At 49.1% G+C, this 24,384-nt stretch overlaps 1 protein-coding gene and 1 long non-coding RNA gene across 2 annotated transcripts in view; both read right to left on the bottom strand.

Annotated features, from left to right (window-relative positions):
- Positions 1–1,827: 1,827 nt before the first annotated feature.
- LOC133418629 (uncharacterized) lies at positions 1,828–5,317 on the bottom strand. Its single transcript, XR_009770474.1, has 2 exons — positions 5,259–5,317; positions 1,828–4,723 (listed from the first exon to the last, which is right to left on the bottom strand). It is a non-coding gene; the product is annotated as an uncharacterized LOC133418629 (long non-coding RNA).
- Positions 5,318–6,057: 740 nt separating this feature from the next.
- kmt5b (lysine methyltransferase 5B) overlaps positions 6,058–24,384 on the bottom strand; it is a 30,409-nt gene continuing 12,082 nt past the window's right edge. The window contains exons 5-11 of the mRNA XM_061707371.1: positions 20,662–20,771; positions 19,915–20,081; positions 18,355–18,374; positions 18,138–18,274; positions 16,231–16,421; positions 6,567–8,252; positions 6,058–6,173 (exon numbers count right to left, since the gene is read on the bottom strand). Coding sequence (XP_061563355.1) covers positions 6,595–8,252; positions 16,231–16,421; positions 18,138–18,274; positions 18,355–18,374; positions 19,915–20,081; positions 20,662–20,771 — 2,283 coding nt within the window. The 3' untranslated portion in view covers positions 6,058–6,173; positions 6,567–6,594. The remainder of the gene's footprint in view (positions 6,174–6,566; positions 8,253–16,230; positions 16,422–18,137; positions 18,275–18,354; positions 18,375–19,914; positions 20,082–20,661; positions 20,772–24,384) is intronic.

Raw genomic sequence — 24,384 nt, 5'->3', positions numbered from 1 at the left:
TTACTGAGGCTGCCTGTTTTCAATATAATTGTTGATCTTACAATCTGGCCTTGACAGAGCGGTCTTTGGCTGATCGTTCTGGTCACAATCTTTCTGGTGGAATGTAAACAAGGTGACTCTGCCCCCACTAACCCTCCTCCTCTCCCACGAACACCTGTGGATCCCTGTTTTCAGAACTGTACCGAGCCGCCTGATAACATCAACTACCATACCGTAGCTAGTGTACCATAGCTACCGTACCGTAGCTACCGTACCATAGCTACCGTACCGTAGCTACGGTACCATAGCTAGTGTACCACAGCTACCGTACCACAGCTACCGTACCATAGCTACCGTATCGTAGCTACGGTACCATAGCTACCGTATCATAGCTACCACACCGTAGCTACGGTACCATAGCTAGTGTACCGTAGCTACGGTACCATAGCTAGTGTACCGTAGCTACGGTACCATAGCTACGGTACCATAGCTAGTGTACCGTAGCTACGGTACCATAGCTAGTGTACCGTAGCTACGGTACCATAGCTAGCGTACCATAGCTACCGCACCATAGATACCGCACCGTAGCTACCGTACCGTAGCTACCGTACCGTAGCTACCGTACCGTAGATACCGTACCGTAGATACCGTACCGTAGATACCGTACCATAGCTACGGTACCATAGCTACCGTACCGTAGCTACGGTACCATAGCTACAGTATCGTAGCTACCACACCGTAGGTACCGTGCCGTAGCTACGGTACCATAGCTAGTGTACCTTAGCTACCGTACCATAGGTAGCGTACCATAGCTAGTGTACCATAGCTAGTGTACTGTAGCTACCGTACCATAGCTACTGTACCACAGCTAGTGTATCATAGCTACCGTACCATAGCTAGTGTGCCATAGCTAGTGTACCGTAGCTACCGTACAAGACTGTGGTACAGGTGTTCCCCGTAACCATGTAGATAGCTAGTGTACCATAGCTAGTGTACCATAGCTACCGTACCATAGCTAGTGTACCATAGCTACCGTACCATAGCTAGTGTACCATAGCTACCGTACCATAGCTACAGTACCATAGCTAGTGTACCATAGCTACCGTACCATAGCTACCGTACCATAGCTACCGTACCGTAGCTACCGTACCATAGCTACCGTACCATAGCTACCGTACCGTAGCTACCGTACCATAGCTAGTGTACCATAGCTACCGTACCATAGCTAGTGTACCATAGCTACTGTACCGTAGCTACCGTACCATAGCTACCGTACCATAGCTAGTGTACAATAGCTACCGTACCGTAGCTACAGTACCATAGCTAGTGTACCATAGCTACCGTACCATAGCTAGTGTACCATAGCTACCGTACCATAGCTACCGTATCATAGCTAGTGTACCGTAGCTACAGTATCGTAGCTACAGTACCATAGCTAGTGTACCATAGCTACCGTACCATAGCTAGTGTACCATAGCTACCGTACCGTAGCTACAGTACCATAGCTAGTGTACCGTAGCTACAGTATCGTAGCTACAGTACCATAGCTAGTGTACCATAGCTATCGTACCATAGCTAGTGTACCATAGCTACCGTACCGTAGCTACAGTACCATAGCTAGTGTACCATAGCTAGTGTACCATAGCTACCGTACCATAGCTACCGTACCATAGCTACCGTATCATAGCTAGTGTACCGTACCACAGCTACCGTACCAGACTGTGGTACAGGTGTTCCCTGTTACCGTGGAGACGCGTGAGCAGTTTGACCCATTTGCAGCTCAGTTGATTAAAAAAATTAATCCAAGATGCAAAATCAGCAAAAGTTGAAGAAAGGCAGGAAACAAACTCACAAAGAAACTTTATATAGTTTTCAAGTATTCAAAACTGTTAAATAAGTACAAGATGTGTTCACATGATTTACATATTGGACAATAACTTCTGCCCACTTAATTCTCTTTACACGCTTCCACTACCAGCTAAACGTCTGCTATTCACATTTGTTTGTTTTGCTGTTTCTGTTGCGTTTGGATCCTCTGGAATCTGCCTCTTGGACACGAACAACGACGGAACACCGGGAAGTTTTCGGTTGTGATGGAGACGTCGGACAGGAGGGGGGGGGGTCACAACGGCGGTAGCTGCTGGTGATGTGAACAGTACTATTAACAGGAAACAGGCGAACATTCAGTCTCATTGATCCCTTGGTCTCTCCGGAAACTTCCACTCGAAGGAAAACAGACCTGCAGGCGTTTCAGGGGGACGATGGCGGCAGCAGCGTTTAGATACACCAGCGTTTAGTCTGGTTCACGTCAGCGTTTAGTCTGGTTCACGTCAGCGTTTAGTCTGGTTCACGTCAGCGTTTAGTCTGGTTCACGTCAGCGTTTAGTCTGGTTCACGTCAGTGTTTAGATACACCAGCGTTTAGTCTGGTTCACGTCAGCGTTTAGTCTGGTTCACGTCAGCGTTTAGTCTGGTTCACTTCAGCGTTTAGTCTGGTTCACGTCAGCGTTTAGTCTGGTTCACGTCAGCGTTTATTCTGGTTCACGTCAGCGTTTAGTCTGGTTCACGTCAGTGTTTAGATACACCAGCGTTTAGTCTGGTTCACGTCAGCATTTAGTCTGGTCCACGTCAGCGTTTAGTCTGGTTCACGTCAGCGTTTAGTCTGGTTCACGTCAGTGTTTAGATACACCAGCGTTTAGTCTGGTTCACGTCAGCGTTTAGTCTGGTCCACGTCAGCGTTTAGTCTGGTTCACGTCAGCGTTTAGTCTGGTTCACGTCAGTGTTTAGATACACCAGCGTTTAGTCTGGTTCACGTCAGCGTTTAGTCTGGTTCACGTCAGCGTTTAGTCTGGTTCACGTCAGCGTTTATTCTGGTTCACGTCAGCGTTTAGTCTGGTTCACGTCAGTGTTTAGATACACCAGCGTTTAGTCTGGTTCACGTCAGCATTTAGTCTGGTCCACGTCAGCGTTTAGTCTGGTTCACGTCAGCGTTTAGTCTGGTTCACGTCAGTGTTTAGTCTGGTTCACGTCAGCGTTTAGTCTGGTTCACGTCAGCGTTTAGATACACCAGCGTTTAGTCTGGTTCACGTCAGCGTTTAGTCTGGTTCACGTCAGCGTTTAGTCTGGTTCACGTCAGCGTTTAGTCTGGTTCACGTCAGCGTTTAGTCTGGTTCACTTCAGCGTTTAGTCTGGTTCACGTCAGCGTTTAGTCTGGTTCACTTCAGCGTTTAGTCTGGTTCACGTCAGCGTTTAGTCTGGTTCACGTCAGTGTTTAGATACACCAGCGTTTAGTCTGGTTCACGTCAGCGTTTAGTCTGGTTCACGTCAGCGTTTAGTCTGGTTCACGTCAGCGTTTAGTCTGGTTCACGTCAGCATTTAGTCTGGTTCACGTCAGCGTTTAGTCTGGTTCACGTCAGCGTTTAGTCTGGTTCACGTCAGTGTTTGGTCTGGTTCACGTCAGCGTTTATTCTGGTTCACGTCAGCGTTTAGTCTGGTTCACGTCAGCGTTTAGATACACCAGCGTTTAGTCTGGTTCACGTCAGCGTTTAGTCTGGTTCACGTCAGCGTTTAGTCTGGTTCACGTCAGCGTTTAGTCTGGTTCACGTCAGCGTTTATTCTGGTTCACGTCAGCGTTTAGATACACCAGCGTTTAGTCTGGTTCACTTCAGCGTTTAGTCTGGTTCACGTCAGCGTTTAGTCTGGTTCACGTCAGCGTTTATTCTGGTTCACGTCAGCGTTTAGTCTGGTTCACGTCAGCGTTTAGATACACCAGCGTTTAGTCTGGTTCACGTCAGCGTTTAGTCTGGTTCACGTCAGCGTTTAGTCTGGTTCACGTCAGCGTTTAGATACACCAGCGTTTGGTCTGGTTCACGTCAGCGTTTAGTCTGGTTCACGTCAGCGTTTAGTCTGGTTCACGTCAGCGTTTAGATACACCAGCGTTTAGTCTGGTTCACGTCAGCGTTTAGTCTGGTTCACGTCAGCGTTTAGTCTGGTTCACGTCAGCGTTTAGTCTGGTTCACGTCAGCGTTTAGTCTGGTTCACGTCAGCGTTTAGTCTGGTTCACGTCAGCGTTTAGTCTGGTTCACGTCAGCGTTTAGTCTGGTCCACGTCAGCGTTTAGTCTGGTTCACGTCAGCGTTTAGTCTGGTTCACGTCTACCAGCTCCTTTAGCAACCAGGAAATGGGATGTTTTGGGGGCGGGGCCACACCCTTGACTCCGCCCTTCCCAGAGGAGTCAGGAGTGTGACTCCGCCCACTCTGGAGCTGCATAGATGTGTTTCAACTAGAACTGCTGTTCTCAGTTTAGATGCACTTTTATTAAATTATCTCTTTAATAAGTTGCAGGGAAACGACCCACTTTTGGAAAAAAGGTAAAAATGATGTCCAAGGAAAATAAAGTTATGTTGCATAAAGAATGTTTGGTATAATTTAATTTCTGTCATCAGATCAAACCGGGGTGTAAATACTTAAGTATTTCTGAGATGTTGCTGCTGCCGTCGTCCGCCTGCAACTCCAGACAGGAACAAGGGGAAGGAAATCAAAGTAGCACCACAGAAGAAGAAACTCCTCCACACGACGACTGTAGTGAACGCAACTTCATTTGTTAAAAAAAAACTAAACAAATTTAAAAGTGATTCTGAAAAGAAAAACGGAATAAAGGGAGTGAAGGACAAACTTCCTGTTCAGGAGCTTCAGCTGAGTTTACAGACTCGTCGGCCATGTTGTCCCCTGGAACCTGGAGGTTCACCTGGAACCTGGAGGTTCACCAGGAACCCGGAGGTTCACCAGGAACCCGGAGGTTCACCTGGAACCTGGAGGTTCACCTGGAACCAGGAGGTTCACCAGGAACCCGGAGGTTCACCTGGAACCCGGAGGTTCACCAGGAACCCGGAGGTTCACCAGGAACCTGGAGGTTCACCTGGAACCCGGAGGTTCACCTGGAAACTGGAGGTTCACCTGGAACCAGGAGGTTCACCAGGAACCCGGAGGTTCACCTGGAGGTTCACCAGGAGGTTCACCAGGAACCCGGAGGTTCACCAGGAACCTGGAGGTTCACCTGGAACCTGGAGGTTCACCTGGAAACTGGAGGTTCACCTGGAACCAGGAGGTTCACCAGGAACCCGGAGGTTCACCTGGAGGTTCACCAGGAGGTTCACCAGGAACCCGGAGGTTCACCAGGAACCCGGAGGTTCACCAGGAACCAGGAGGTTCACCTGGAACCTGGAGGTTCACCAGGAACCTGGAGGTTCACCTGGAGGTTCACCAGGAACCCGGAGGTTCACCAGGAACCTGGAGGTTCACCAGGAACCCGGAGGTTCACCAGGAACCTGGAGGTTCACCAGGAACCTGGAGGTTCACCTGGAACCTGGAGGTTCACCTGGAACCTGGAGGTTCACCAGGAACCCGGAGGTTCACCAGGAACCCGGAGGTTCACCAGGAACCCGGAGGTTCACCTGGAACCCGGAGGTTCACCAGGAACCCGGAGGTTCACCAGGAACCCGGAGGTTCACCAGGAACCCGGAGGTTCACCAGGAACCAGGAGGTTCACCAGGAACCTGGATTCTTCCTTATCGACTATCTTTGGGGTCAAACTGTGATTGAAACATGTTTAACCTTAAAAACCCTGGTAGACCAGGTTCCTGGTTCCTGGTGGACACGGGTCCAGGTTCCAGGTTCCTGGTGGACCCGGGTCCAGGTTCCAGGTTCCTGGTTCCTGGTGGACCCGGGTCCAGGTTCCAGGTTCCTGGTTCCTGGTGGACACGGGTCCAGGTTCCAGGTTCCTGGTGGACCCGGGTCCAGGTTCCTGGTGGACCCGGGTCCAGGTTCCAGGTTCCTGGTTCCTGGTGGACCCGGGTCCAGGTTCCAGGTTCCTGGTGGACCCGGGTCCAGGTTCCAGGTTCCTGGTTCCTGGTGGACCCGGGTCCAGGTTCCAGGTTCCTGGTTCCTGGTGGACCCGGGTCCAGGGTCCAGGTTCCTGGTTCCTGGTGGACCCGGGTCCAGGTTCCTGGTTCCTGGTTCCTGGTGGACCCGGGTCCAGGTTCCGGGGAGAACGTGGCAGCAGAGGAAGTGACGACCTGCTAGGACAGAAAATAAAAAGGTGGTAAAACCTAAAACCCCCGGTGAGACGGAGGGACATGAACTGTACACTTTCTACATGATGGACGAGCTTCACCTGGAACCAGCTCCTGGACCGGGACCTGGACCGGGACCGGGACCAAGTCCTGGTCCTGGACCCGGAGGCTCAGAAACGTCCCGCGACCCAATGGAGATGTTTCAGGTGAAAAGCTCGTTCTGATTCTGATTCTTCTCTTAAATTACTGGTTTTACATCGGTTGAGCTTTATGTACAGCACCGGACCCGGGACCGGGTCCAGGACCTGGGACCAGGTCCAAGCCCGGCCCCAAGACCGGCCCTGAGTCCGGCCCCGAGTCCGGCCCTGAGTCCGGCCCTGAATCCGGCCCTGAGTCCGGCCCCAGGTCCTAGACCCGCTCAGGCGTTGAGCCTGAGCGACTGGTCCTCCCTCCTCCTGGAGGAGACTGGTCCCAGGTCCAGGTCCAGGTCCCGGTCCAGGTCCCGGTCCAGGTCCAGACCCAGACCCAGGTCCCGGTCCAGACCCGTTCAGGCGTTGAGCCTCAGCGACTGGTCCTCCCTCCTCCGGGACGAGATGTCGATGTCGATCGAGTCTTTCCCCACGATGAGCCGCAGCCGCTTGGCCGGCGGCAGCGGGATAAAGTCGTCCTCGAACTCGTCCTCGAAGTAGTCGTCGTCCTCGTCCTCGTCCTCGTCCTCGCTGTCCTCGTCCGACGAGGTCTCGGCCCGGACTTTGGGGGCCCAGTGGGCCCCGTTCCGGGCCTCCAGACCCGGGTCCCTGCCGTAGGCCGGCGGGTCGGCCTTGGCGCCGCCGCGGCGCGGCTCGTCCTCCCGCTTCAGCTGGATCTTCAGCTTGGTGGCGTTGCCGTGGGCGACGGGGGCGTAGCCGTTGCTCAGCTTGGCGGCGTTGCCGTGGGTGACGGGGGCGTAGCCGTTGTTCAGCTTGGCGGCGTTGCCGTGGGCGACGGGGGCGTAGCCGTTGCTCAGCTTGGCGGCGTTGCCGTGGGTGACGGGGGCGTAGCCGTTGCTCAGCTTGGCGGCGTTGCCGTGGGCGACGGGGGCGTAGCCGTTGCTCAGCTTGGCGGCGTTGCCGTGGGCGACAGGGGCGTAGCCGTTGCTCAGCTTGGCCACGTAGCCGCCGGCCTTGTCCTGGTCGCGCTCTTTGCTGAACTTGATGCTGATCTTGCTGGAGGAGGCGTGGCCGAGCACGGGGGCGTGGCCGAGCGTGGGGGCGTGGCCGAGCGGGGCGTGGTCGTGGGCGTCGCCCGCCTTGCTGCCGCTGCTGTCCCGGCGCCGGCGCAGCGTGAGCTTGGGGATGCCGGTGCTGTTCTCCAGGATGAGCTGCGCGTCGTAGCGCGTGATGCGCCGCTTCTTCTTGGGCTTGTCCTGCGAGCGGCAGCTGCTCTTGTTCTTGTCGCGGTGCGGCGCCTCGCCGTAGTCCCGGCGCCGCTCGCCGAGGTCCGGCAGCTCGGCGGGGAACGGGTTTCCGGGTCCCGGGTCTCCGGGTCCCGGTTCCTCCCGCTTGATGGTCCGGTCCTTCCGGAGCCGGGCCGGCCGCTTCCAGCCCGGGCCCCTGGCGGCGTAGCCGGGCTCCGGCGGCGCCGGGCCGGCGGCGTGCTGCAAGTACTCGTCCATGTCGGCCGGCTCCGTCTTGACGACGACCGGGACCGGCCCCGACCCGTCCAGGGGCCCGGGCTCCAGTCGGGCCGCTGGTTCCGGGGCCTCGGGCAGGGCCCTGGTGGACCTGCGAGTCCTGTAGGCGGAGCAGCGGCCGCCCTGGCAGCCCGGCGCCGCCAGGCCGCCGTTCTCCTTGGCGGCGTGGCGGGTGAGGCAGCGCCGCGGCCCCGGCGGGCCCGGCGCCGCTGGCGCCGCCTCTGGCCCGTCCTTCTCCTTCTTGATGAGGCTCTTGCACAGCGACACCTTGGAGTCCCTGAGGCCCAGCGGGCACGGCACCGCCTTAGGCTCCGCCCCCTTAGGCTCCGCCCCCTTCCGCCGGCTGCGCAGCTGCACTTTGGCCAGCGACGGCTTGGACTGGGACTTTAGTCTCTTTGGTACCCTGTTGACGCGAGCTTGTTTGGGACATGAGGTAGAGAGAGTTCTGGACAGCGTCTGTCTGGTTCTGGTCCGGTTCTTGTACTTCAGACCGGAGGATGATGAAGATGAAGACGACGTCCGTTTCCTGGCGGCTGGAGACACAAACACACGTGATTAATCTTTAATCCCTCTCCCCCTCTGGAGTCTGAGGTTTGATTGTTAGGCCCCGTTTCCACGTAGCAAAAACCGTGTTTTCATGCGTTTTGGCCGTTCATTTACACGAAAACGAAGCACAAAGTCTCCAAAAACCATCATTGCTGAAAACTCTGGCCAAAGTGGAGATTTGCAAAAACTCAGTCTTTACATTTGCCTATAAACGGAGAGGAACGGACATTTAGGCTTCAGAACGTCAAATTATGCGACAGAAACGTCACCAGTGTCATGAGTGACACCTGTGTTTACAATTTGTTTGGCCACCGTCAATACTTTCTTGTATTTTATATTCATATTCTAACGTCACACTTAAAAGTAACTCCACTTCTCTGTCACTCCAAACCAAAGACTCTGGTTCATCTTGGAAGTTACACGTGTCATTTGTTGATGGTTTTTTCCAGGATTCTGATAGGCTATGATGAGGCATTGTGACACCGTGGCTGACGTGAAACTCCAGCTTCCTACCCCCTGCAGGGCCGACACCTTGGAACAGACTTGAACCACGGGAATGCCATATGACGAAGTTCCTGACTGACTGATATGTTAATACCAACTCATTTGGCCACAGACTTGAATCACAAGAACACCCTATGGGGTAATTTACAACTTAGTGACAGTCATGCCAAATCCCCGATAACGGCATTTGGCCACAGATCACATCTGACTGTAAATTGCTTTTTGTCTCTCACTTGACTTGTTTCTTCCTGCCTTTTGTACTTTGAACTTACTGTATAAAAGTCATGATTCCAACCACTCTGGGTCAGCACACCAACCCAGACACGCTCTGCGTAGGTCTGCTCACCGCCGGCTACTGAATAAAACTCTCTACACCACAGCGGACTAAAAGTCACTACACCACAGCGGACTTCTCAACTGGATTTTATATTATTCTTCGACAATTTGGTGCCATGACCCGGATGACAATGGACCTTCGATGGAAACTCCTTTTCCAGACACACCATTGACTTCTATCCAAATTATTCAGAGGTAAGGGGTCCTTTTAAAAATCCCAAATTATTGTTGCTGGGCTGTTGTCGAAAGTCTGTGAATTGGAGTGCCAGACAATGGTTGACGTCATCCTAAAATTTTAGGTAAGTTCGCTGTGTGTGGTTGTGAGCAGGGGTTATTGAGAAGGTTACTTTGTAGAGATGTTTAGGAATGCTTGCAGTTTCATAACACTTGAACTTGATTGTGTTGTGAGAATGTTTCGCTTCTCCTGCCTTAGAATTTGACTCGCTCTTCTAAAAAGGTTTAATATCTCGGGTAACATTAAAGAGAGAATGGCCAGAGTGCCATGTAGGTCTGGGTACCAAGAGAATAGTCCAGTGGGGCTTATAGCATATTCAGGACTTGATGTCCATAAGAAGTGTTTGGAACACTGATAAATTTGTGGGAAATAGACATATATGTAGAGGAACAGGTTTTAATAAGTGGGGATGATTTGCTCTACCAAATACTTGGAGATATATTTCATTTTAGTAAGGATCTGACGCGCTCTCCTTACATCAACAGGAATGATTTGTATCCTCTGAAGTAGACTGATGATCGGAAGAATTAGCAAGTGATTTGTGGGTAAAAGTAAGTGTAATTGAAGGTTTTTTTGGGAGGGATCTTACAGAAAGAAAACATGGGAAGTTTTTTCAGTAGAGAGTCAGAGCAAGAGTTGACTGGTCCTATTAAGTACATGTACGATAATTAGGGTACCGTATTAAATAGTATAGATATTATAGATAGTATTGTTACTTAGTTAGTATTAAATATGGTTAAAATAACTAAAGCACTTCAACTCCCTCAGACTTTGGAGGGATGAAAGTAGACGCTGTAATGCGAAATCCCAAATAGTCTCTTCTTCCGGCTCTCGACGAAGGCGGACGCTTTTCTGCTCCTCTCCCTTATCAATCTGCCCCGCTACTGCTTTTGCTTGTCTCGTCTTCAGAGTTCTCTTCTTTTCACTCCTCCGAAATTTACAATTATGGAATTGATTAACTGGTCTCTCAGCACAATTGACCAAATTTTTGTAACAAGAAGTCAGGGGGTAAGGGAGCCCTCCTGCCCCGATGGGACATTTTTTGCTGGATATACAATGGATTCCTACAAATACTGGAAGCCTTTGTGCATGGCGATCATGTCCATCGAGGACGTAAAAGATGCCTTCATATTTGGATTTATGATAGCAATATTTCTCCTGATTATCCTCATGATCGGAAGTGGTGGTTTCCTGATGTATCGACAAACGCGTAAGTCGTCGGCAGCCGTCTTGGCTCTTTCAAAGCTGCCGGACGTGGCAGAAGGATCAAGAAAAGCGATCAACGCTCTGACTTTTACGTTTGGGGAGCAGGCTGGATGCGATTCTCGAACAGAACCGCAGGCTGGCGGAGCTCATTAACAAGATTTATAACAACCTGGAGAAGTTGGGAGCTCAGCTTGGCCGGAATTGATCACAATTCGTCTGATTGGAGTCGCCGCTGATGAACCAGAGACTGAAAGGCAGACGGAAAATTACTGAGGCTGCCTGTTTTCAAAATAATTGCTGATTCTATAATCTTCCCTCGACAGAGCGGTCTTAGGCCGATCGCTCCTGGTCACAATCTTCCTAGTGGAATGTAAACAAGATGACTCTGCCCCCACTAACCCTCCCCCTCTCCCAAGAACACCTGCTGATCCCTGTTGCAGAACTGTACCGAGCCGCCTGATAATCATCAAGGACATTTGGCTGAGAGCAGCTCTGGGCGAAGGTTCACGGACGGACTCATCGCTTCACAGACAGACACTTACTGATAAGCACACACAATTCCCTCAATTCAACGCCTTCCTCGGCTCCTCCCTCTTATCAGCCCCCCCAACAGTCTTCGGGTTTCGAGCGCCAGACGGCGATCACTTGGATGTACTGTGCGGAGACTTGTTTTCTTCACTGACGGCTCTGCTTATAGAGAAAATGGAATACCATACGAAGGTTGTGCAATTTGTGATAATTTCAAGTGTTGAAAGCTCCGCCCTGCCCTTCTCCAGCTCTGCCCAAGTAGCTGAATTATAGGCACTGATGAGAGCCTGTAAACTAGCAAAAGGTAAAGCTGTTAGAATCTATACAGATTCCAGATATGCTTTTGGTTGTGTACACGACTTTGTATATGTATATTGTGGGCGAACCAAGGATTCCTCACATCCTCGGGGACACCCGTTAAATGTGGTAAATTGAGAACTGTTGGAAGCATGTCAACTACCTTCATTGATTGCTGTTGTTAAATGTGAAGCCCACACCAAATCCAAAGATCCTGTTTCACAAGGCAATGCTTCGGCTGACCATGCAGCAAAAGAAGCCGCCAAATTTGGCTTACCTGTCCATGTAAAGCTCTGCCCTTCTATACCCGCTAGCGACCTGGCTTCTCCTAATGATGTAGCCCTCTTACAAGAGACTGCTGATGTGAAGGAGTACAGATTGTGGCTTTCCCATGGTTGTAAAAATGTAAATAATTTGTGGGTCAGCAACGACGGCCGCATTGTGACACCCACATCCTTGTACCCATGGCTATCACGCATGTCACATAGTTTGTCACATGTGAGCAAAGGGGGGATGTGTCAGATAGTGTTGAAAGACTGGTATGCTCCAAGATTTACATCCTATGCAAAAAAATATTGCGAACATTGTCAACACTTCCCCCCACGGGGACCTTTTGAAACTCTACAAATAGACTTTATTCATATGCCAAAATGTGAGGGATATGAAAATATTCTTGTATGTGTAGATTTTTTTTAAAAACTGGACTTAAATGGACAATGTTGTTGCCTTTGGTCCTAATGTCAATTAGGTCAACACCTATTAGGAAGCACAAACTCGCACCTCATGAAATGATTATGGGTAGACCTATGACTATACCAAGCAATTCAGTTCTATGTACAAAGAAGATGGACTTCCATGCCATGGATGAATCCATGATATCATTTTGCTCTGCTCTAACCTCTGCCGTTCAGTCAATCCACAGAAAAGTAAAAGCTGTCCAGTCTCCTCCTGGTGACAAACCGTGCCATAAACCTCCAACCCGGGGACTGGGTCTGTGTCAGAGAAAACCTCACTGGTCCAAACCTCAACCCGTCCTGCTCACCACCAACACTGCAGTCAAGTGTGAGGGGCGTCTAACCTGGATCCACGCATCCCACTGTAAGAAAACAACACCTCCACCATGCACCAGAAACCAGCCGATTCCCTCTTCTTCTGGTGGATCCTCGTCCTCACCACCGTCGGTGCCATTGAAAGGAGCAATGCAGGCTACGAAAGCCCAGAAGTAGACGGACTACAACACTTGAGACATCCACAACTGGCAGAAGAGCAGAGGAGCAGCGCAGGCTGCAGAGGCCCAGAAGCAGACGCATTGTACACACCAAGACACTCACATCTGTCACAGGAACAAGACAGAGAAACCTACAAATACCACAAACGAGACCTATCTATTACTTCATGTGACACCTGTTACATTTTGAACTTCAATTCCTCTTATGAGCACTGCACCTGTCACAAACCCCCCCAAATGAGACAATTGTACTGTGATAAACTTCACACCAACTGTTATTCCTGCAACACACCTATTCCTCTCACCATGGTCCCAAAGACATTAAAGTGGTGTGTTGAAGGCAAAGGAACCATTCACCTAGGAACATCAAAATGTGACTCCACATACTCTCCTTCTGAAGAACCGCTTGTTAAGCCTAAAACAAGCCAAAATCCACTGTCCGATTCTATTGAGGATTATAGCTACCTTGCTACAATGGTTAATCACTGTTCTATACCTCTACCAAAAGGTGTTTACTGGGTTTGTGGCATGAAGGCTTACAAATATCTACCAAAAGGTTGGTCTGGAATATGTGGTCTGGGCCATGTGGTACCAGCCATGAGAATCCTTACTGTACCACCAAAGGTTCACATTGTTAAGAGAATTTTAAAACACCATGGAAAAGATTTTTGGTGCTCTTGTTCCAAATTACGGAGTCATGGCAGCTTTGGACCAGATAAGAGACTTATCCCATGCAGTTGAAGACTTAACCCCACTGCATGTCTATGCTCTCACAAGAAATGACTGCTGTAAGGATGATGGCCTTACAACATTGCGCTGCATTGGACTACTTACTAGCCTCTCAAGGGGGAATTTGTGCTGTCATTAAAACTGAATGTTGTACATTTATACCTGACCACAATGCTACCGTCCAAGAAATAACGGATCACTTGAAAGATATTGCCAGAACATTACATACACCTGTCACCACTGGTTCGTTTGACTTGTTTAAAGAACAGTTAGGACACATTGGTTACTTGATTTTTGAATTTGTTTTGCTTGGGTTTGGATTCCTAACTCTTATTTGGCTTCTGATTACATGTCTAAGGTTCACTTGCAAAATATGTATCACTCAAACTACCACTAAAATTATGTACTCTACTGTAACTCAACAAAAAAAAATTTAAAAAAATGTGGCATTATGACACCGTGGCTGACGTGAAACTCCCGCTTCCTCCCCCTGCAGGGGCGACACCTTGGAACTCGCTTCAACAAAGACATGAACCACGGGAATGCCATATGATGAAGTTCCTGACTGACTGATATGTTAATACCAACTCCATATGATGAAGTTCCTGACTGACTGATGTGTTAATACCAACTCCATATGATGAAGTTCCTGACTGACTGATATGTTAATACCAACTCCATATGATGAAGTTCCTGACTGACTGATATGTTAATACCAACTCCATATGATGAAATTCCTGACTGACTGATATGTTAATACCAACTCCATATGATGAAGTTCCTGACTGACTGATATGTTAATACCAACTCCATATGATGAAGTTCCTGACTGACTGATGTGTTAATACCAACTCCATATGATGAAGTTCCTGACTGACTGATGTGTTAATACAGACTCATTTGGACATGGACTTGAATCACAAGAACACCCTATGGGGTAATTTACAACTTAGTGACAGTCATGCCAAATGCCAGATAACGGAATTTGGCCACAGATCACATCTGACTGTAAATTGCTTTTTGTCTCTCACTTGGCTTGTTTCTTCCTGCCTTTTGTACTTACTGTATAAAAAGTAATGATTCCAACCACTCTGGGTCAGCACACCAACCCAGACACGCTCTGTAGGTCTGCTCACCGCCGGCTTACTGAATAAAACTCTCTACACCACAGACTAAAACTCTCTACACCACAGACTAAAACTCTCTACACTACAGACTAAAACTCTCTACACCACAGACTAAAACTCTCTACACCACAGACTAAAACTCTCTACACCACAGACTAAAACTCTCTACACCACAGACTAAAACTCTCTACACCACAGACTAAAACTCTCTACACCACAGACTAAAACTCTCTACACCACAGACTAAAACTCTCTACACCACAGACTAAAACTCTCTACACCACAGACTAAAACTCTCTACACCACAGACTAAAACTCTCTACACCAGTGTTTCTCAACCCTGGTCCTCGTGGGCCCCTGTCCAGCATGTTTTAGATGTTTCCCTGCACCAACACACCTGATTCTAATTAATGGTCCTAATTAGCTTGTCACCAAGGTCTGCACAACTCTGTTGATGACACAGGTACTTTTATCACGGTGTGCTGAAGCAGGGTAGCATCTAAAACATGCAGGACACCGGCCCACGAGGACCAGGGTTGAGAAACACTGCTCTGCACCACAGCGGACTAAAACTCACTACACCACAGCGGACTTCTAAACTGGATTTTAAATTATTCTTCGACAGCTAGCATGACTTTATCTTCTCGTTACACTGCCCCCTGTAGGTTTGGCTGCTCATAGCACCTTAACAGCTATTTATGCAGGTTCGTGGAAATTATGGTATTTTTCAAAACGTAGAGGGGGAAATATCCGTTTTAGTAAATACCAGGCTGTGTGTAAACGTGCCACCCCCCCCTCCCCCCCCCCCCCCTTCACTTAAAGGGGTGGTTAGGGTTAGGGTTAGGATGTTAGGGTTAGCCCCCCCCTTCACTTACAGGGGTGGTGAAGTGAGAAAAAATAAGTTTTGTGTCCTGAAGATGCCCTGGGTTCCCAAAACACAGCTTTAGTTTTAGTCAGCCGCGCACCTGCTGTTTATTATAGCAAATGCCTGTTTTTCTGTGAGAAAGGGCCTGGTTCGCACGGGATTTTGGGTCCCGTGGGAGCCGAAACTTGTTTTGAGAGCTTGCGGACGGGGGGGCGAATAGGTCTTTCCCACCCCCTCCGCAAGGTGCTAAGGGAAAGGTATAAAAGACAGGGAACCCGGAAGTCTAGTCAGAGTCGGCCGTGGGTTCTTGCAAAACGCCCGGCATTGGGGTTTTTTCCTTGGCTTATTCAAAAACCGGACTGCAGGGCTCTCCAGTTTCGTGTCGAGGTAAGAAGGCCTTAAAAACCCTTGTACTTGTGTGATGATTGCAACTGTGATGATTGCTGCTGTTTTGCGGGGGATAGCTTGTAGCGTAATCCTAGCAAACGAGTGATATTGTGTGTACTGCCGAGTTGTGGGGGGGTAATTCGACACTTATCCTAGCAAACGGGTAGTTTTGTGGATGTCTTCTATGTAAATGCTTGCTTTTTGCTAATAAATGTATTCCTATCTTATAGCAAAAGCGAGTGTGTGTCTGATTCATTTTGGTACAGCCGACCACTCCAAGAACCTAATTGAGATTTCTCCCAAAACAGGTGGTTAGGGTTAGGATGTTAGGGTTAGCCCCCCCCCCCCCTCACTTACAGGGGTGAGCCGGGTCCTGAGAGTCAGAGTCAGGATGTTAGGGTTAGGGTTTTAGGGTCAGGGTTAGAATGTTAAGGTTAGGGTGTTAGGGTTTTAGGGTCAGGGTTAGGATGTTAAGGTTAGGATGTTAGGGTTAGTCCCCCCCGGGTTAGCCCCCCTCACTTACAGGGGTGAGCCGGGTCCTGGTCCACGTCCGTGTGGGATCCCACCGAGTGGCTGTCCGAGTTCCTGTTTCCCTCTCCGAGCTTCTTCAGCCGGTTCAGCCGCTTGTCCGTCTCCCGCAGCCCGTACTTGCTGTTGATGACCGGAACCTCCGCCGGCAGCCCGGCCTTGGACTTGAAGGCGCCGGTGCCGCGTCTGCAAACAGAGAACACGGGTCAGACTCACCACTACCCCGTATCTGACCCCCGACCCTGACCCCCGACCCCTGACCCCCGACCCCTGACTTAACGCGTCTTAACGGGTCTTAGCGGGTCTTAGCGGGTCCTAACGGGTCTTAGCGGGTCTTTTCTCTTCTTCCGGCTCTCGACGAAGGCCGACGCTTTTCTGCTCCTCTCCCTTATCAATCTGCCCTGCTACTGCTTTTGCTTGTCTCGTCTTCAGAGTTCTCTTCTTTTCACTCCTCCGAAATTACAATTATGGAATTGATTAACTGGTCTCTCAGCACAATTGACCACATTTTTGCAACAAGAAGACAGGGGGTAAGGGAGCCCTCCTGCCCCGATGGGACATTTTTCGCTGGATATACAATGGATTCCTACAAATACTGGAAGCCTTTGTGCATGGCGATCCTGTCCATCAAGGACGTAGAAGATGCTTCATAATTAGATTTATGATAGCAGGATCTCTCCTGATTATCCTCACGATCAGAGGTAGGGGTTTCCTGATGTATCAGAAACGCGTAAGTCGTCGGCAGCCGTCTTGGCTCTTTCAAAGCTGCTGGACATGGCAGAAGGATCAAGAAAAGCGATCAACGCTCTGACTTTCACGTTTGGGGAGCAGGCCCGTAAGCTGGATGCGATTCTCAAACAGAACCGCAGGCTGGCGGGGGTGTTTTTTCGTCTGATTGGAGTCGTGCTGATGAATCAGAGACTGAAAGGCAGACGGAAAATTACTGAGGCTGCCTGTTTTCAAAATAACTGCTGATTCTATAATCTGCCTTCGACAGAGCAGTCTTAGGCCGACCGCTCCGGTCACAATCTTTCTGGTGGAATGTAAACAAGGTGACTCTGCCCCAACTAACCCTCCCCCTCTCCCACGAACATCTGTGGATCCCTGTTTTCAGAACTGTACCGAGCCGCCTGATAACATCAAGGACATTTGGCTGAGAGCAGCTCTGGGCGGAGGTTCATGGACGGACTCATCGCTTCACAGACAGACACTTACTGATAAGCACACACAATTCCCTCAATTCAACGCCATCCTTGGCTCCTCCCTCTTATCAGCCCCCCCCCCCACCCAACAGTCTCCGGGTTTCGAGCGCCACGACGGCGATCACTGTCTGTTATTCTGTGTGCTGCTGAGGTGTTTTTTTGCAACTTGATACTGTGTATTGTATGATATTCAGTGTGAAGATGTTTCCCCCCCCCCCCCATCCCAGTGTTACCCTTTGGAAAACAGACGCACAAAACCATGTCCGAAGTCAAAAACAGTTTTCCAAGCTGACTTAATAAACTTGATTCTGATTAACGGGTCTTAACGGGTCTTAACGGGTCTTAACGGGTCTTGACAGGTCTTGACGGGTCTAAACCGGTCTTAATGGGTCTTGACGGGTCTTAATGGGTCTTAGCGGGTCTTAGCGGGTCTTAACGGGTCTTAACGGGTCTTAATGGGTCTTAACGGGTCTTGACGGGTCTTGACGGGTCTAAACCGGTCTTAACGGGTCTTAACGGGTCTTAATGGGTCTTGACGGGTCTTGACGGGTCTTGACGGGTCTAAACCGGTCTTAATGGTCTCTTGACGGGTCTTAATGGGTCTTAACGGGTCTTGACGGGTCTAAACGGGTCTTGACGGGTCTAAACCGGTCTTAATGGGTCTTGACGGGTCTTAGCGGGTCTTAGCTCGTCTTCTCACCTTTCACATGTGTAGCATTCGCAGAACTCGTTGTTCTCTCCGAAGAACCCGTCTCCGTAGTAACAGGAGATTTCCTCCCCGGGTTCGATGTCCCGCAGAACCTTCACGCAGGCCGTGTCCCGACCCGTCGATACGAACTGGAAACACATCACAGCGTTAGCGGCCCTTTAGCGCCCGGCAGAACCACGGAGAACTTGTCCCGGTCAGCAGAACCTACCTTGCAGTTCGGCCGGCAGTCTAGAGAAACCAGAACAAACAATTAATATCCAGTTATCAACCAGAACAATTAATATCCAGTTATCAACCAGAACAAAACAATTAATATCCAGTTATCAACCAGAACAATTAATATCCAGTTATCAACCGGAACAAAACAATTAATATCCAGTTATCAACCAGAACAATCAATATCCAGTTATCGACCAGAACAGACAATTAATATCCAGTTATCAACCGGAACAAAACAATTAATATCCAGTTATCAACCAGAACAATTAATATCCAGTTATCGACCAGAGTCATTAAAGCGTCTCCGGTCCTGGCAATCATGAAGCTGGTCTGAGACTGAGAGACGTCTCAACGCGCTCAGACCTCTGGAACCAGGTCCAGCTTTTCCTCTGGAACCAGGTCCAGCTTTTCCTCTGGAACCAGGTCCAGCTTTTCCTCTGGAACCAGGTCCAGCTTTTCCTCTGGAACCAGGTCCAGCTTTTCCTCTGGAACCAGGTCCAGCTTTTCCTCTGGAACCAGGTCCAGCTTTTCCTCTGGAACCAGGTCCAGCTTTTCCTCTGGAACCAGGTCCAGCTTTTCCTCTGGAACCAGGTCCAGCTTTTCCTCTGGAACCAGGTCCAGCTTTTCCTCTGAACTGAAGATCAGTGAAACATCTCCTGAAACCTGATTGAGTGCGTTTAATTCCTCTTTAATTCAGAATTAAAATTATATCCGATTTAAAATGAGTAAAAATGACCATGTAAACACCTAATTCAGAATGAAAAGGGCCGTTCTGAATTAAACTTAATTCCAAAGTAATTGGTTTATTCCGATTTTAAATCTGAATAGAATAATTCCGGATCATGTTTACTCATTCCCCTTTAAATTATTCCCGGTCTTTCTGCTCGTTCCCTCGCCCGTCTGTCTCCATGACGCTTTTATTCCGATATTTGGATTGATGAACCTGCTGACTGAAGTGGACCGGTACCGGTACCGTGGTTAACCTGTGGAGTGAAGTGGACCGGTACCGGTACCGTGGTTAACCTGTGGACTGAAGTGGACCGGTACCGGTACCGTGGTTAACCTGTGGACTGAAGTGGACCGGTACCGTGGTTAACCTGTGGACTGAAGTGGACCGGTACCAGTACCGTGGTTAACCTGTGGACTGAAGTGGACCGGTACCGGTACCGTGGTTATCCTGTGGACTGAAGTGGACCGGTACCGGTACCGTGGTTATCCTGTGGACTGAAGTGGACCGGTACCGGTACCGTGGTTAACCTGTGGACTGAAGTGGACCGGTACCGGTACCGTGGTTAACCTGTGGAGTGAAGTGGACCGGTACCGGTACCGTGGTTAACCTGTGGACTGAAGTGGACCGGTACTGGTACCGTGGTTAACCTGTGGACTGAAGTGGACCGGTACCGTGGTTAACCTGTGGACTGAAGTGGACCGGTACCGGTACCGTGGTTAACCTGCTGACTGAAGTGGACCGGTACCGTGGTTAACCTGTGGACTGAAGTGGACCGGTACCGTGGTTAACCTGTGGACTGAAGTGGACCGGTACTGGTACCGTGGTTGATGAAGGCCGCCGGGCCGAGCCACAGCTGGGCACAGTTCTTGCGGGTCGAGTACATGACGCTGAAGTCGTTCTCTCCGTGTCGCAGCAGCATGTTCTCCTCGCTCTCCGACAGCTCGGCGATGCAGCCGACCAGGAACTCGATCTTATCGTTCCGTTTCCTGAAACAGAGGAGAGAACCATCAGAACCAGGCCCGGGTCTGGACCAGAACCGGGCCTGGTTCTGGACCAGGAACTCGATCTTATCGTTCCTCTTCCTGAAACAGAGGAGAGACCATGAGCTGGGCCAGCGACCACCAGGGGGCAGCGTTACATGTTTGTAACTGTTTGGCCGGCGTCTCCATGACAACAGGCCGGGCCTAGTCTAGCTTAGCCTAGCTTGGCCTAGCCTGGCCTGGCCTGGCCTAGCCTGGCTTGGCGTAGCCTAGCCTAGCCTGGCCTAGCTTAGCCTGGCCTAGCTTGACCTAGCCTAGCCTGACCTAGCCTAGCCTAGCAAGAGAGGCTACAGATCCGTCTGACCTTCCAGAGAAACCTAACTGGTTCCAGTTCCAGAGAAACCGAACTGGTTCCAGTTCTGGTTCCAGTTCCAGAGAAACCGAACTGGTTCCAGTTCTGGTTCCAGTTCTGGTTCCAGTTCTGGTTCCAGTTCTGGTTCCAGTTCCTCCAGGATCTTTGGGGTTCAGGTTGTGATGCTACTTTTCTAAAAGAAGGTTTTCAGAGAGAGAAGTTTCAGTTCCTCACCATTCCTTCGTGGCCACGATTTTAGCGCCGTTCTGCTCCGACGAGTAGCGGTTGCAGGGAAGAATCTCGAAGCCGCTGTCCGTGGCAAACATCCGCAGGTAAACGAACACCTGCAGAAACAGAGGTCAGGGGTTAGAGGTCAGGGTCTGCTCAGCAGCCAATCAGAGGTCAGGGTCAGCAGCCAATCAGAGGGTTAGTCTGCTCAGCAGCCAATCAGACGGAGGATCAGGCTGGTGTTTACGTGTTGTTTGAAGAGTTAGGGTTAGTTACGTGTTGTTTGAAGAGTTTCTCCTGGGTTAGGTTTAGGGTTAGTTACGTGTTGATTGAAGAGTTTCTCCTGGGTTAGGTTTAGGGTTACGTACGTGTTGTGAAGAGTTTCTCCTGGGTTAGGTTTAGTTACGTACGTGTTGTTTGAAGAGTTTCTCCTGGGTTAGGTTTAGGGTTACGTACGTGTTGTTTGAAGAGTTTCTCCTGGGTTAGGTTTAGTTACGTACGTGTTGTTTGAAGAGTTTCTCCTGGGTTAGGTTTAGGGTTACGTACGTGTTGTTTGAAGAGTTTCTCCTGGGTTAAGTTTAGTTACGTACGTGTTGTTTGAAGAGTTTCTCCTGGGTTAGGTTTAGTTACGTACGTGTTGTTTGAAGAGTTTCTCCTGGGTTAGGTTTAGTTACGTACGTGTTGTTTGAAGAGTTTCTCCTGGGTTAGGGTTAGTTACGTACGTGTTGTTTGAAGAGTTTCTCCTGGGTTAGGTTTAGGGTTACGTACGTGTTGTTTGAAGAGTTTCTCCTGGGTTAGGGTTAGTTACGTACGTGTTGTTTGAAGAGTTTGTCCTGGGTTAGGGTTAGGGTTAGTTACGTACGTGTTGTTTGAAGAGTTTCTCCTGGGTTAGGGTTAGTTACGTACGTGTTGTTTGAAGAGTTTCTCCTGGGTTAGGTTTAGGGTTACGTACGTGTTGTTTGAAGAGTTTCTCCTGGGTTAGGTTTAGTTACGTACGTGTTGTTTGAAGAGTTTCTCCTGGGTTAGGTTTAGGGTTAGTTACGTACGTGTTGTTTGAAGAGTTTCTCCTGGGTTAGGGTTAGGTTTAGTTACATACGTGTTGTTTGAAGAGTTTCTCCTGGGTTAGGTTTAGGGTTACGTACGTGTTGTGAAGAGTTTCTCCTGGGTTAGGGTTAGTTACGTACGTGTTGTTTGAAGAGTTTCTCCTGGGTTAGGTTTAGTTACGTACGTGTTGTTTGAAGAGTTTCTCCTGGGTTAGGTTTAGTTACGTACGTGTTGTTTGAAGAGTTTCTCCTGGGTTAGGGTTAGTTACGTACGTGTTGTTTGAAGAGTTTGTCCTGGGTTAGGGTTAGGGTTACGTACGTGTTGTTTGAAGAGTTTCTCCTGGGTTAGGGTTAGGGTTACGTACGTGTTGTTTGAAGAGTTTCTCCTGGGTTAGGTTTAGGGTTACGTACGTGTTGTTTGAAGAGTTTCTCCTGGGTTAGGTTTAGGGTTACGTACGTGTTGTTTGAAGAGTTTCTCCTGGGTTAGGTTTAGGGTTACGTACGTGTTGTTTGAAGAGTTTCTCCTGGGTTAGGTTTAGTTACGTACGTGTTGTTTGAAGAGTTTCTCCTGGGTTAGGGTTAGTTACGTACGTGTTGTTTGAAGAGTTTGTCCTGGGTTAGGGTTAGGGTTACGTACGTGTTGTTTGAAGAGTTTCTCCTGGGTTAGGTTTAGGGTTACGTACGTGTTGTTTGAAGAGTTTCTCCTGGGTTAGGGTTAGGTTTAGTTACGTACGTGTTGTTTGAAGAGTTTCTCCTGGGTTAGGGTTAGGTTTAGTTACATACGTGTTGTTTGAAGAGTTTCTCCTGGGTTAGGTTTAGTTACGTACGTGTTGTTTGAAGAGTTTCTCCTGGGTTAGGTTTAGTTACGTACGTGTTGTTTGAAGAGTTTCTCCTGGGTTAGGGTTAGTTACGTACGTGTTGTGAAGAGTTTCTCCTGGGTTAGGTTTAGGGTTACGTACGTGTTGTTTGAAGAGTTTCTCCTGGGTTAGGTTTAGGGTTACGTACGTGTTGATTGAAGAGTTTCTCCTGGGTTAGGTTTAGTTACGTAGGTGTTGTTTGAAGAGTTTCTCCTGGGTTAGGTTTAGTTACGTACGTGTTGTTTGAAGAGTTTCTCCTGGGTTAGGTTTAGTACGTACGTGTTGTTTGAAGAGTTTCTCCTGGGTTAGGTTTAGTTACGTACGTGTTGTTTGAAGAGTTTCTCCTGGGTTAGGGTTAGGGTTACGTACGTGTTGTTTGAAGAGTTTCTTCTGGGTTAGGGTTAGGGTTACGTACGTGTTGTTTGAAGAGTTTCTCCTGGGTTAGGTTTAGGGTTACGTACGTGTTGTTTGAAGAGTTTCTCCTGGGTTAGGTTTAGGGTTACGTACGTGTTGTTTGAAGAGTTTCTCCTGGGTTAGGGTTAGTTACGTACGTGTTGTTTGAAGAGTTTCTCCTGGGTTAGGTTTAGTTACGTACGTGTTGTTTGAAGAGTTTCTCCTGGGTTAGGTTTAGTTACGTACGTGTTGTTTGAAGAGTTTCTCCTGGGTTAGGGTTAGTTACGTACGTGTTTGAAGAGTTTCTCCTGGGTTAGGTTTAGTTACGTACGTGTTGTTTGAAGAGTTTCTCCTGGGTTAGGTTTAGTTACGTACGTGTTGATTGAAGAGTTTCTCCTGGGTTAGGGTTAGTTACGTACGTGTTGATTGAAGAGTTTCTCCTGGGTTAGGTTTAGGGTTACGTACGTGTTGTTTGAAGAGTTTCTCCTGGGTTAGGTTTAGGGTTACGTACGTGTTGTTTGAAGAGTTTCTCCTGGGTTAGGTTTAGTTACGTACGTGTTGATTGAAGAGTTTCTCCTGAGTTAGGTTTAGGGTTACGTACGTGTTGTTTGAAGAGTTTCTCCTGGGTTAGGTTTAGGGTTACGTACGTGTTGTTTGAAGAGTTTCTCCTGTTTTAGGGTTAGTTACGTACGTGTTGTTTGAAGAGTTTCTCCTGGGTTAGGTTTAGTTACGTACGTGTTGTTTGAAGAGTTTCTCCTGGGTTAGGTTTAGGGTTACGTACGTACGTGTTGTTTGAAGAGTTTCTCCTGGGTTAGGTTTAGGGTTACGTACGTGTTGTTTGAAGAGTTTCTCCTGGGTTAGGTTTAGTTACGTACGTGTTGTTTGAAGAGTTTCTCCTGGGTTAGGGTTAGGGTTAGTTACATACGTGTTGTTTGAAGAGTTTCTCCTGGGTTAGGTTTAGTTACGTACGTGTTGATTGAAGAGTTTCTCCTGGGTTAGGTTTAGGGTTACGTACGTGTTGTTTGAAGAGTTTCTCCTGGGTTAGGTTTAGGGTTACGTACGTGTTGTTTGAAGAGTTTCTCCTGGGTTAGGTTTAGGGTTACGTACGTGTTGTTTGAAGAGTTTCTCCTGGGTTAGGTTTAGGGTTACGTACGTGTTGTTTGAAGAGTTTCTCCTGGGTTAGGGTTAGTTACGTACGTGTTGTTTGAAGAGTTTCTCCTGGGTTAGGTTTAGGGTTACGTACGTGTTGTTTGAAGAGTTTCTCCTGGGTTAGGTTTAGGGTTACGTACGTGTTGTTTGAAGAGTTTCTCCTGGGTTAGGTTTAGTACGTACGTGTTGTTTGAAGAGTTTCTCCTGGGTTAGGGTTAGGGTTACGTACGTGTTGTTTGAAGAGTTTCTCCTGGGTTAGGTTTAGGGTTACGTACGTGTTGTTTGAA

Source organism: Cololabis saira, chromosome 2 (genome assembly GCF_033807715.1).
Source record: "Cololabis saira isolate AMF1-May2022 chromosome 2, fColSai1.1, whole genome shotgun sequence".
Lineage (NCBI taxonomy): Eukaryota > Metazoa > Chordata > Actinopteri > Beloniformes > Belonidae > Cololabis > Cololabis saira.
Note: the sequence above shows the minus strand (reverse complement) of the source record. Positions and strands in the feature narration are given on the sequence as shown.